The sequence below is a fragment of the Ranitomeya variabilis genome, chromosome 3, assembly GCF_051348905.1.
Source record: "Ranitomeya variabilis isolate aRanVar5 chromosome 3, aRanVar5.hap1, whole genome shotgun sequence".
Classification (NCBI taxonomy): domain Eukaryota; kingdom Metazoa; phylum Chordata; class Amphibia; order Anura; family Dendrobatidae; genus Ranitomeya; species Ranitomeya variabilis.
The window spans coordinates 174,651,254-174,665,493 of record NC_135234.1 but is presented as its reverse complement, the minus strand read 5'-3'; the positions used below and the strand labels follow the sequence as shown (position 1 = coordinate 174,665,493).

The following is a 14,240-nucleotide window of genomic DNA, read 5'->3' as shown; positions in this document are numbered from 1 at the left end:
GAATTTACAGGAACGGGAGGCTTTTTGCCAAGAAGAGTGGTCAGCTTTACCATCTGAGAAAATAAAGAACCTCATCCACAACTACTACAAAAGACTTCAAGCTGTCATTGATGTTAGAGGGAGCAACATGGTATTGATAAATGGGGTATGTGAACTTTTGATCAGGGTAATTCGGATGTTTTGGGTTGTCATTAGGATTTAGAAAGAGAAAACACAGTAGTTTGACAATAAATGGCTTCACCCAACCACTAACCATGAGTGAAGAAAAAGTTTTGGTGTTATTCATATTCTCTGAAAAGGCCAAGAAAGCAAAAATTCTGCTGGGGTATGTAAACTTTTGAGCAAAACTGTATATGGATGAAGTCATGCAGCTAGTGTCAGATAGATGCTGCCACGTGCAGAATGTATCAGCAGTCAGGTTCTTTTTAAAGAGAACATGTCATGTTGTACATGCAGTCTGATCTGTGGACAGCATGGTATAATCATAAGCCGAGCGGAATGTTATAAAATCTATATTTCTTCTTACCAGTGCAGATTTCCCAACTCCTCCAGAACCAAGGACCACGAGCTTGTACTCGCGCATTATGGTTTTTGGTTTGTCAAATACTGATGAAAACTGTAAATATGAAAAAAAAAATTTAATAAAATCTGTAATAACTAAAACCATGTACATAAAGTTTCTTTTTTCACACAAATTTTCAACTAAAAAAAGTTCATGAGCACACTTCTGGAAAAGCACTAGAGAGCATGTGTACAGCTACTGGCTGCTGACCTGTGTGATGTGCTGTAAAATAGGAAAATGAATAAACAGGACAAAGGAATCTAACCCAATACCAATGCAGTTAGTCTGCCCTCACATACAGATCAGTTATTTCAAATAGCTGAAAAATCCATATAAAAAACGCTCCTAAAATACCTGTGGTTTTTAGTGAGGGTTTTTTTTTGTTTGTTTTTGTTTTTTTTAAATCAGATTTTTTTTGCGCCATTAATTAATACAGTAGCAATAGTATGGCTTCTGTGCAAGGTCTGCAGGGAAAAAAAAAAAAAAAATGAAAAAAGTGACAAGAGCACAAAGTGATTTCCCAAATGGAAACTTGCTGCAAGGGAATTTGTAGCCTTTTAGTGCTGATGATTTCAGAAGGCCTGCTGTTACAGCATCTTTTATGTCACATTTCAACAGAATGCAGCAACAAGTCAATAAGGTTAATACATTTAAAAAAAAAAAAAAAAAAAAAAAACACCTTACAGCTTTTTTTTTTTTTTTACTTCTAAAATGCAGAATACTCCATGTATAATGCTTTGTTTTTACGGGCTTTTCCTCTCCAAAGCCTCCTGAATATACAAAAAAAAAAAAAAAGTAAAGCATATTAAAAAAGGGAACCTTGATAGCTGATTATTATTATTATTATTCATTTTTATAGCGCCATTTATTCCACGGCGCTTTACATGTGAAATACGGGGCAAATATAGACAAATACATTAAACATGAGCAAAAACAAGGCACACTGGTACATAAGGAGGGAGGACCCTGCCCGCGAGGGCTCACAGTCTGCAGGGGATGGGTGATGATACACTAGGAGAGGGTAGAGCTGGTTGTGCGGCGGTTCAGTAGGTCCATGCAATTTTCAGGTAGCATGTATCATAGACCAGCTGTATGATATAAACCACGTGTGCTTGACTCAAACACTGCAGTCAATCACATACTTTAGCTCCTTCACGAGTTTGCGATTTTTCATTTTTGATCCATTTCTTCCCAGAACCATAACCTTTTTTTTTTTTTTCCATCAACATGGCCGAGTAATGGCTTGTTTTTGCAGGAAGAGGTTTACTTTTGAATGACACCAGTGGGATTTTAAACAGTGTACTGAAGGAAAAAAAAAAAAAAAAAAAAGTACCAGTTTCAAGTCCTGAAAAAAAAAAAAAAAAAAAAAAAGCAGCAATTCCACAATAGTGGTTTGTGTAATTTTTGTTTACCATGTTCATTAAATGCTAACACTGACCTGGTGATATATAAGGCTCCAGGTCATTATGAGTATGCAAATACAATCTGAAATTTGTCAGGAAAAAAAAAATTCCTTACATTTTTATTTTCTGAGACCCATAGCATCTCTATTTTTCATGATCTGGGGCTGGATAAGGGCTTATTATTTTTGCCCACAGCGGATATTTTTACTGATAACTTTTTGTGGTAGATATGTCAGGATTTTTTTTTTCTCGTTACAGTGACTAGTCGGAAAGGTGGGTGCCCAGCTGCTTCACTACACAAGCATGCAGGTAGAGAGCCATCACTCAAGGGGAGCAGGCAGGGAGGAGCCACTGGGGTCCTGCCTTTCTGACTGGTATCTTGTGCTGCCAGCAGCTATCAATGTTTGCTTTTCTCTAAAAGGCTGCAGCATCTCAGATTCAGACACACATGGCTGAAATCACACTGCTGGTATACGATACATACTGCTCGTGTATCAGGCAACATGTAACTGCTAACGCCTTTAACCCCTTTCTGACCTCGGACGGGATAGTACGGGAGAAAAAAAATTTGAAACGCCAAAATTATGTTATTTTGGTCGCCGCAACATTGCATTAAAATGCAATAATGGGCGATCAAAAGAACGTATCTGCACCAAGATGGTATCATTAAAAATGTGAGCTCGGCAGGCAAAAAAATAAGCCATCACCTGACCCCAGATCATGAAAAGTGGAGACGCTACGGGTATCGGAAAATGGCGCTATGTTTTGCTTTGATTTTTTTTAAGCAAAGTTTGGAATTTTCTTTCACCACTTAGATAAATAATAACCTAGACTTGTTTGGAGTCTATGAACTTGTAATGACCTGGAGAATCATAATAGCAGGTCACTTTTAGCATTTAGTGAAGCTAGAAAAAAAAGCCAAAACAAAAAACAAGTGTGGGATTGCATTTTTTTGCAATTTCACCGTACTTGGAATTTTTTTCCCCGTTTTCTAGTACATGACATGCTAAAACCAATGATGTTGTTCAAAAGTACAACTTGTCCCGCAAAAAATAAGCCCTCACATGGCCATATTGACGGAAAAATAAAAAGTTATGGCTCTGGGAAGGTGGGGGGCAAAAAAACAAAAAAAAGCTGGGGTCATGAAGGGGTTAAAAAAAATGACCAAGAGCATATATTGTATAAGTGCAATGCATAGGTGTGCATTCACACTGGCCATTTAACCCCTTTACCACACGAGACGTACCCATAAGTTCCTGTGACCGGTAATTCTTGTCCTGGGACGTATAGATATGCCCCGGCGATTTTGCACACTGACTGCACGTACGATTGCCTCCGGGTGTCAGCCGATTCTGACAGCTGACACCCGACACTCAGTGTCAGGAGCGGTCCCCGCACCAGGCCAAGCACTTTAACCTCCTACATCCCCTCTGCCCTAGAATTGGAGACCCAGTGACATCATTGCGGGGTCCAGATCGTTGGCATGGTGACCCATGTAGTCATGACAACATCCAGGTCACCAGAGATAGCAAAGTTGCTTGCCTCAGTATCTCTATGCTATACAAGTGATCAGACTGCAAAAAATTAAAGTCCCATAGTGGGACAAATTAAAAGAAAAAAGTGTATATAAAAAAAATTAAATATATTGTACTCATGAATAAATATTTTTCTGAAAAAAAAATAAAAAAATGGTTTTGTAAATTTTGCTGGAAACATGCAAAATTGGTGGTCAACTTTAAACCCTTATAACGTACTAACAAAAAAAGAAATGTTTCAAAGATCGTGCTGATATAAAGTAGACATGTGGGAAATGTTATCTCTGAACTAATTTTGTGTGATAAATCCCTCTGATTCAAGGGCATAAGAATTCAAAGTTTACATTTTCAAAATTTTTGCCAAATTATTTTTTTTTTTCCACAAATAAACGCAATTATATTGAATAAATTTTACCACTATCATGAAGTACAATGTGTCATGAAAAAAAAAAAGTCTCAGAATGAGTGGGATCCTTTGAAGCGTTCCAGAGTTCTCTCAAAGTGACACTGGTCAAAACTGTAAAAATTGGCCTGGTCATTAACGTGCAAACCAAGTTGGGGAGTTACACAGAATCTAAGAAAAACAAAAATTACCAAATACCCTGTAACAAGTAAACAAATTCATCTTAGGTTCAACATGCATTTACTGTCAGGCTCCCTTAAAATGTGTACCCAAGAATGACACCATTGAAATGCCATTCCTAAAAACGCATGAAATTCTAAGAATTGTTGGGAGGAACCAATAGCCATAAAATAAGTAAAGAGGTGGGATATTAATACAGTCGTGAACTGCGCAAATCAATATATTTTACCAGGTAACACCAGTTACTATGATATAAGAGTACAAACTACCCATGGTGAAACAAAGAAGCCGCACGTAATAAAAAGCTCTTATTTATATATATGGCTTTTAGGGATTTCTCAGAGGACTTGTCTCTTCTTTGCCAAGTTCCAACGCACTGTTGTTCCAAGTAATTCGTCCATGGCCCGGCTCTGCAGAATTATGCCTTTTTATGGCAATCTCCCTCCTTTTAACGTCGGAGATCCTTACTCTCCCCTACTGCTCCTCCCTGACAAATAAGGAGAATGACAAAACCAGCAATAAACATCTTTGTTCCCATGTTTATTCTGCCTTCTTTATTCTATCAATCATGCTGGCAGATTTCAGTTTCACTAATAATGGAATTGCCTCACCCCTCTATAGCTGCAGTAAATTGGAATTAATCATGGACACAGGAAAAATGATGGAGGATAAGGACACCTACAATATTTACAAATCTACAATGTTAGCGGTGCCTTTTTGAAGGCAACTTATAGGGAATCTGGCACCACATTTAACCTAGCTAAACTACACTGTTCAAAAAAATTAAAGGGAACACTATAATCCCACATCCTAGATATCACTGAAAGAAATATTCCAGTTGTAAATCTTTATTCATTACATAGTGGAATGTGTTGAGAACAATAGAACCTAAAAATTATCAAACATAAATCACAACTAATATCCCACGGAGGTCTGGAGATGAAATAATGCTCAAAATCTAAGTGGAAAATGAAGTTACAGGCTGAGCCAACTTCAGTGGAAATGACTCAAGACAAGGAAATGATGCTTAGTAGTGTGTGTGGCCTCCACGTGCCTGTATGACCTCACTACATCGCCTGTGCATGCTCCTGATGAGATGGCGGATGGTCTCCTGAGGGATCTCCTCCCAGACCTGGACTAAAGCATCCGCCAACTCCTGGACAGTCTGTGGTGCAACGTGACATTGGTGGATGGTGCTAGACATTATGTCCCAGATGTGTTCAATCGGATTCAGGTCTGGGGAACAGGCGGGCCAGTCAATAGCTTCAATGCCTTCATCTTGCAGGAACTGCTGACACACTCCAGCCACATGAGGTCTGGCATTGTCCTGCATTAGGAGGAACCCAGGGCCAACCGCACCAGCATATGGTCTCACAAGGGGTCTGAGGATCTCATCTCGGTACCTAATGGCAGTCAGGCTACCTCTGGCGAGCACATGGAGAGCTGTGCGGCCTTCCAAAGAAATGTGTAATAATTATAGGGGATAACTCAGGAGATTTTTTGCGTGGAACAAGACAACTACAGCTTACAGTTTTATAAGGGCTAAAGTCTATATTATCACACGGTGATTCAAACAGGTGCAGAGAGAAACTCAAGTCCACAACAATTGGTGCAAATACCAAATGCAGCTCAGCAGTCTATAGGAAACTTCAGAGGAAAATGCAATCACGCAGAAAGTCTATGAAGCACAATTATTCTTGAGGATACTTGACACGAATAAGTCCTTGCTTAGTCCACAACACAGATAGATATGCTTAAAAGGCAGTTCAAATAATATCTTAGCTCAACCAGGGAGGTCTGGGTAATAATCTCAGGTTCTTGCAGAGCAGAAACAGCTTACATGTCCAGCAAATGCAGATGGAAGCAAACACGAGCAGCAGATGAAGGAGGATTACTGGAACTGGTGTATGCAGCAGGAACTCAGAGCAGAGTAGCAGGATAACCCCACAGGTTCACAGGAGCAGGTATATAGCCAGGGAGTCACCAGAGGTCAGGAGCTGGATGCAAGGCAGAATACTCTAGCACAGACTGAAGGCTGGGGTAGAGTTTTATAGCAGGAAGATAGTGCACATGAGACCAAAGATGCCATCTTGGAAAAGGGCAGTAATGCACAAAAAGGTAACAAAAAAATGTTCAGAGTCCTGACAAAATGCCACCCCACACCATTACTGACCCACTGCGAAACCGGTCATGTTGAATGATGTTGCAGGTAGCAGATTGCTCTCCACAGCGTCTCCAGACTATGTCACGTCTGTCACATGTGCTCACTGTAAACCGGCTTTCATCTGCGAAGAGCAAAGGGCGCCAGTGGCTAATTTGCCAATCCTGGTGTTCTGTGGCAAATGCCAAGTGTCCTGCATGGTGTTGGGCTGTGAGAATAACCCCATCTGTGGACGTCAGGCACTCAGACCATCCTCATGGAGTCGGCTTCTAACCGATTGTGCGGACACATGTACATTTGTGGCCTGCTGGAGGTAATTTTGCAGGGTTCTGGCTGTGCTCCTCCTGTTCCTCCCTGCAGAAAGGCTGAGAAAGCGGTCCTGCTGCTGGGTTGTTGCCCTCCTACGGCCCCCTCCACGTCTCCTGGTGTACTGGCCTGTCTCCTGGTAGCACCTCCAGCTTCTGGACACTACGCTGACAGACACAGCAAACCTTCTTGCCACAGCTCACATTGATGTGCCATCCTGGATGAACTGCACTACCTGAGCCACTTGTGTGGGTTGTAGAATCCGTCTCATGCTACCACAAGTGTGAAACCACAAACAACTTTCTAAAGTGACCAAAACATCAGCAAGAACCATTGGTACTGAGATGTGGTCTGTGGTCCCCATTGGCAGAACCACTCCTTTACTGAGTGTGTCTTGACAATTGCCAATAATTTCCATCTGTTGTCTATTCCATTTGCACAACAGCATGTGAAATAGGAAGCATCACTGATTGACAATCAAAGTGCACAGTTTGATTTCACAGAAGTCTGATTTACTTGGAGTTATATTCTGTTTAAGTGTTCTCTTTATTTTTTTGAGCAGTGTAATTATATGGGCATACAGGCAGGGCTGTGGCGTCAGTAAGCCAAATCTTCGAATCCTCAATTTCCCTGACAATATAGACTGTTGAAAAAAGTCATCCCTGTGTGCCTCATATCAGATGCCTTGTTGTTGAGAAATCTTATCACTTTATATACAGTGGGGAAATAAGTATTTGATACACTGCCGATTTTGCAAATTTTCAACTATGAGACAAAATCTAAAAATGAAAACCAGAAAAATCACAATTTGCATTTAATTACATAAAATAAGTATTTGATACAATAGAAAACAAAACTTAATATTTGGTACAGAAACCCTTGTTTACAATTACAGAGGTGAGACGTTTCCTGTAGTTCTTGACCAAGTTTGTACATGCTGCAGCAGGGATTTTGGCCCATATGGATCTTCTCCAGATCTTTCAGGATTCAGGGCTGTCAATGGGCAACAAGGAGTTTCAGCTCCCTCCATCGATTTTCTATGGGGTTCAGGTCTGGAGACTGACCGTCCCAATACAATCCCAACAGTGAAACATGGTGGTGGCAGCATCATCCTATGGGGGTGTTTTTCAGCTGCAGGGACAGGACGACTGGTTGTCATTGAAGGAAACAAATGCGGCCAAGTACAGAGATATCCTGGATGAAAACCTCTTCCAGAGTGTTCTGGACATCAGACTTGGCAGAAGGGTCACTTTCCAACAAGACATAGACCTTAAGCACACAGCTAAAATAACAAAGGAGTGGTTTCAGAACAACTCTGTGACCATTCTTGACTGGCCCCGCCAGAGCCCTGACCTAAACCCAATTGAGCATCTCTGGAGAGACTTGAAAATGGCTGTCCACCAATGTTCACCATCCAACCTGACGGAACTGGAGAGGATCTGCAAGGAAGAATGGCAGAGGATCCCCAAATCCAGGTGTGAAAAACAAGTTGCATCATTCCCAAGAAGACTCATGGCTGTACTAGCTCAAAAGGTTGATTCTACTCAATACTGAGCAAAGGGTCTGAATACTTATGACCATGTGATATTTCAGTTTTTCTTTAATAAATTTGCAAAAATTACTACATTTCTGTTTTTTTTTTTTTTAGTCAAGATGGGGTGCAGGGTGTACATTAATGAGAAAAAAAAATGAACTTTTTTGAATTAACAAATGGCTGCAATGAAAGTGTAAAATGTAAAGGGGTCTGAATACTTTCTGTACCCACTGTACGATAAAAATTACAGATCTCTCCATTCTTTTTAGGTGGGGAAACTTGCAAAATCAGCAGTATATCAAATACTTATTTTGCCCACTGTAAATTACCTCTTCCAGGTTAAGGGGAGGCTGCAGCCTGGAAGATAACTGTCTCCAAAGATTATTTTACATGAAGGGGGAGTTATCAGTGATGTGTAATGGACGCTCTCTTTTCTCATGATCTCACTGAAAAGCTGTGTGTGGTTATACCTGACCTGACACATCTGCAGGTCACTCTCAGCTTCCATCTCACAGGCAGACAAGGTTGTAATATTGTAGCAATACAGTCGAGCTAAGAAATGCAAAAAATATGTTTGCCAAGACAATTTCTCCTGTTCTGTGTTAGGGTATGTTCACACGTTCCTGATTTCAATCCTTTTTTTTGAGGACTAAAACCGCAGCTCTTGGCAGAAAACGCAGGTGCGTTTTTGGTGCAGTTTTTGGTGCAGTTTTTGGTGCAGTTTTTGGTGCAGTTTTTGGTGCAGTTTTTGGTGCAGTTTTTGGTGCAGTTTTTGATGCAGTTTTTGATGCAGTTTTTGATGCAGTTTTTGATGCAGTTTTTGATGCAGTTTTTGATGCAGTTTTTGATGCAGATTGTCTGTGTTTGACACAAATAAAACTTTAACTGCAGTGGGGGGGGGGGGGAAAGAAATGATGTCATTTCCTTGTCCAACCCTTTTCTTCTTCCATCCTCCATTTTGGGACTAAACTCCAAAATGAGTTGGACGTGTTTTGAATGACAGCGCTCCGCAGAGTGCTGAGCGTAGGCCAGATCACAGCCCACGGATCCAGCTCTATCCAGCTATTTAAGTCTACGTTCACATTTGCGGTCTGCGCCGCAGCGTCGCCGCATGCGTCATGCGCCCCTATATTTAACATGGGGGCGCATGGACATGCGTCGCACTTGCGTTTTGCGCCGCATGCGTCACTGCAGCGCACGCATCTGGGCGCAGAGGACGCAGCAAGTTGCATTTTTGCTGCGTCCAAAATCAATCAAAAAAGACGCATGCGGCGCAAAATGCAGCGTTGTGCATGCGTTTTGCTGCGTTTGTTTGCGTTGTGTGTTGCGGCGCCGACGCTGCGGCGCACAACGCAAATGTGAACATAGCCTAAGTGCCACGTATTTCAGTGCCACGTATTTCAGTGCCACGTATTTCAGTGCCACGTATTTCAGTGCCACGTATTTCAGTGCCACGTATTTCAGTGCCACGTATTTCAGTGCCACGTATTTCAGTGCCACGTATTTCAGTGCCACGTATCACGTATTTAAGTGCCACGTATTTCAGTGCCACGTATCACGTATTTAAGTGCCACGTATTTCAGTGCCACGTATCACGTATTTAAGTGCCACGTATTTAAGTGCCACGTATCACGTATTTCAGTGCCACGTATCACGTATTTCAGTGCCACGTATCACGTATTTCAGTGCCACGTATCACACATATATATAACGTATAACACACTGACAGGAGCCATAGTTCCTGTCGGTGTGTCACTGCGCATGCGCGAGCGAGTTTACCGGCGGTCATTGACCCCGGCACTCTCGCTTAACGGCAGTGCTGCGTGGGAAAGTTCAACGCAGCTGTACTGCTGTTAACCGAGACGCCGGAGCCATTGAACTCCGGAACAGTACGCGATACACTGCTAGGAGCTTCGCTCCTGGCAGTGTATCGCCGGAGAGCAGCCGATCGGCGTGGGACACTCGTTTTATGGATTCTGCGGACAGGGAGTATGAATTTGATTTTTTATTTTGGGATTTTTCCCTGGAGGATCGAGGGCTTCGCCTACAAGTGTGCTGTTGGTGAGTATATACTCTATGTTATGTGTTGTATGTACTGTACTGTGTGTCATGTATGTGTATTGTGTGTAGGTGTTTTGTGTAACTTTACAATTGTGCTAAGTCGCCGGACACAGGGACAACTCTCCCATCCTAATACCGGATGGGAGTAGTAGTCCCATACGGCGACTTAGCACAATGGTGGCACTAGCGTCGCATGGGGACACACACACACACACACACACACCAAATCAATCAAACGGCCGACACGATCCCCATGCGACGGTACGCCTCCATGTCTCTCTGCCCAAGCACTTCCGCCCACGCACTTCCGGCCGCTTCCCCGCACTTCCTGCTGCAGCGGTTCTGCACCACAAACCGCAATAAAACCCGCAGATATATTTTTGATCTGCGGGTTTTACTGCGGGTTTGACCTCACAATGGATGTCTATGGGTGCAGAACCGCTGCTGTTCTGCACAAAGTAGTGACATGCTCCTTTTTTCCCGCAGCTATTCAGCGCGGCTTTTTTTTGGAAATTCAGGATCGTGTGCACAGTGGTTCCCGTTTTCCATAGGGTACATTGTACTGTACCCTGCATGGAAAAAAGCTGCGGCAAAACCGCTGCGGTTCCGCGGTAAAAAACGCACTGTGTGAACGAACATGGCCTTAGGCTACTTTCACACTAGCGTTAACTGCAATCCGTCACAATGCGTCGTTTTGCAGAAAAAACGCATCCTGCAAAAGTGCTTGCAGGATGCGTTTTTTTCTCCATTGACTAACATTAGCGAGGCATTTGCGACGCATTGACACGTCGCAACCGTCGTGCGACGATTGCGCAGTGTTGTGGCGGACCGTCGGCTGCAGAAAACGCTACATGTAACGTTTTTTGCTGCCGACGGTCCGCTTTTTCCGACCGCGCATGCGCAGCCGGAACTCCGCCCCCACCTCTCCCACACCTCACAATGGGGCGGCGGATGCGCTGGAAAAATGCATCCGCTGCCCCCGTTGTGCGGCGCAGAGAACGCTAGCGTCGATAACCTCGGTCCGACGCACTGCGACGGGCCGAGCCCGACGCTAGTGTGAAAGTAGCCTTAGTTACTGGTCTCCCACTTGTAACTCCTCCTTCATGTAAAATAAGCTCTGGAAGCAAAGTTATCTTCCAGGCAACATCCCATAGCGTGGAGCATCTCATTTACATAAGGCTACTTTCACACTAGCGTCGTTTGGCCTCCGTCGCAATGCGTCGTTTTGGAGAAAAAACGCATCCTGCAAAAGTGCTTGCAGGAAGTGTTTTTTCTCCATTCACTTGCATTAGCGACGCATTGCCACATGTCGCATGACGGATGCGTCGTGTTTTGGCGGACCGTTGGCACAAAAAACGCTACATGTAACTTTTTCTGCGACGTGTCCGCCATTTCCGACCGCGCATGCGCGGCTGGAACTCCGCCCCCTCCTCCCCGGACCTTACAATGGGGCAGCGGATGCGTTGAAAAACTGCTTCCGCTGCCCCCGTTGTGCGGCGCTTTCAACACTAGCATCGGCACGTCGCATTGCGACGTGCAGTGCAAGACGCTAGTGTGAAAGTAGCCTTAGACAAAAAGAGGGTTTCTCTGGAAGATATCAGATATCAATGTATCATTATATTCAGCTTCCTATGAGCTTCATTCCCATATAGACGGCTTGAGAGGTGAACCTGCTTACAGATTCCCTCTAAAAGGGATATTCCTTGGTACGCTCCCATAAAGATGAAAAACTGAAAAAGAAGCCCCTTATAAATCAGAATTGGTGGGCTTCCCAGAGGTGACATTGATCATTAAAGAGAATCTGATGACAATTTTACTAATGAAACTAATGCTACGGCTGTACAGGTTCTTGCACAACAATATAATGATACTGGCTATTGAACCCATTCTACGCCCGGGTCGCGCAAATTTTTATTGGTACATTTATACAATGTCTTCAATAAAATGACGCCACAGATTGTGCTATGTACACGTGCTGACTCCGGAGCTATTTTATTGAAGTAATGTACTACAATGTCAACATAGTGTGCACACGCCATAGGTATAATGGCGACAGCCAGCGAATGCGCACTGCTATGTTGATGTTGTAGTACAATTCTTCAATAAAAATGGAGCCGGAATCAACGCATCCGCATCCTGCGATATACAGCGCCATTTTGTTGAACACACTGTGGCTGTGAATTTGCATACAGTGTCTTCAATACCATAGTGTGGTATGTGCACGCGCTGACTCCAGTACTACCTATCCCAGCTTCAGGGAGAAGGAAGTATCCACCATTATACACAAGATGTAACGGGGTAGTCCGTTTGCTGGTACTTCTAGGTTTCTTCTTCTTAACACGAGAATTGGTGATTTGTGGTCCGTTCATGAGAACAATCTGTCACTGTTCACATCTAGAGCATTGTTCTCGTTCCTGAGCACTCCTACACTACATTTTCCAACAAATGGTGCAGAAACACAGGACAAACCATTACTGTGTCTGTGGTATAACAATACTCTCCTCTATCCAAACTACCTAATAAGCCCCAGCTTAACCCCTTCAGGAAAGGGCAATTGTAGTTTAATTTTCTTCTTCGAGCTATAACGAGCTTGTTTTTTTTGCAGGACAAGTTGTAATTATGAACGACACCATTCACTTTACCATATAATGCACTGCAGAACGAAAAAAAATTCTTACTGGAATAAAAAATATAATTCTGCCATTGTTTTTGTGCTCACCTGTATGTTTCAGTACTGTTATAGAGAAGCGAAACAGTTTTGTTTTCATTAGATTTAAAAAAAAAAAAAAAAAAAAAAAAAAAGTTTATCTCCATTTCCCCGACACTTGCAACTTTACTTTCCAGCAGTAGAACTGCGTGAGCTTTTTGCATGTGACATACATTTTTTACTGATGCCATCTGAGTACATACAATGTTTTGACTACTTTTTATTGTATTTTTTTGTGAAATGTGCAGCAACCAGAAAATAGAATTAGAACTTACCGGTAATTCTCTTTCTAGGAACCTTCCACGACAGCAGTATCGGAGGATGTCTCCCCGCCCTAATAGGGGACAGGAACAGAAAGAGGTTAAATACCCCTCCCCTTCCTGCAACCACCAGTGTTTTTTCTGGACACAGTAGCATGTTTAGTTACCACTTAAGTGCAGGAAACAATTAATACATAAATCAGATAGGGAGGGAAATTAGTGCTGTCGTGGAAGGTTCCTAGAAAGAGAATTACCGGTAAGTTCTAGTTCTATTTTGTCTAGTCACCTTCCACGACAGCAGTATCGGAGCAATACCAACCGCTAATTTCTTTAGGGAGGGACAACAGCCTGGAGAACTCGTCTGCCAAACGATAGGACCCTATTGAAGTTGAGCCTGACTGACGACCAGGTGGCGGCTCTGCAAATCTGCTCTGAAGATGCGCTACCCCTCTCTGCCCAGGAAGTTGAGACTGCACGGGTGGAGTGTGCTTTTAGAGAAGCTGGAGGATTCTGGGATGAGTAGGCAAGGCTAATGGCCTGTTTGATCCAATTTGCTATTGTACTTTTGGCTGCCTTCTTGCCTTTATTTCGTCCTGACCACTGGACAAATAGATTCTGATCCACCCTCCAACCTTCTGTCTGTTGAAGGTAGAATAGGACCACTCTGCGGACGTCCAGGGTATGAAAGATTTCCTCTTTTGGGTTAGATGGATTCAGACAGAAAGAGGGTAAGAGGATTTCTTGATTTCTGTGGAATTCAGAGACCACTTTAGGCATAAAGGTAGGATCTAATTTCAGGATTACGCTGTCCATAGTTACGGTCAGGAATGGCTCCCGGATTGATAAAGCCTGTATCTCCCCTATACGCCTGGCGGTAGTGATGGCCACCAGAAAGACCGTTTTTTAGGGTCAAGATCTTTAAGTTGGAGGCTGAAAGGGGTTCAAAGGGGTCACCGGTCAGACTGTTCAGGACAAGATTCAAGTCCCACGGAGGGGTGTGGATGAGACGTCTTGGACGGATTCTTGTTGCTGAAGCTATAAACCGTTTGATCCATCGGTGACTTGCCAGATCTTGGTCAAAGAAAGATCCGAGGGCCGACACTTGGACCTTCAGGGTACTTGGTGAGA

General features: G+C 43.0%; 1 protein-coding gene across 3 annotated transcripts in view; it reads right to left on the bottom strand.

Moving 5' to 3' along the window:
* RAP1A (RAP1A, member of RAS oncogene family) overlaps window positions 1-14,240 on the bottom strand; it is a 57,470-nt gene that overhangs the window by 15,614 nt on the left and 27,616 nt on the right. For all 3 annotated transcript variants that reach the window (XM_077294894.1, XM_077294893.1, XM_077294895.1), the window contains one exon: window positions 527-616. In XM_077294894.1, coding sequence (XP_077151009.1) covers window positions 527-583 — 57 coding nt within the window. In that variant the 5' untranslated portion in view covers window positions 584-616. The remainder of the gene's footprint in view (window positions 1-526; window positions 617-14,240) is intronic.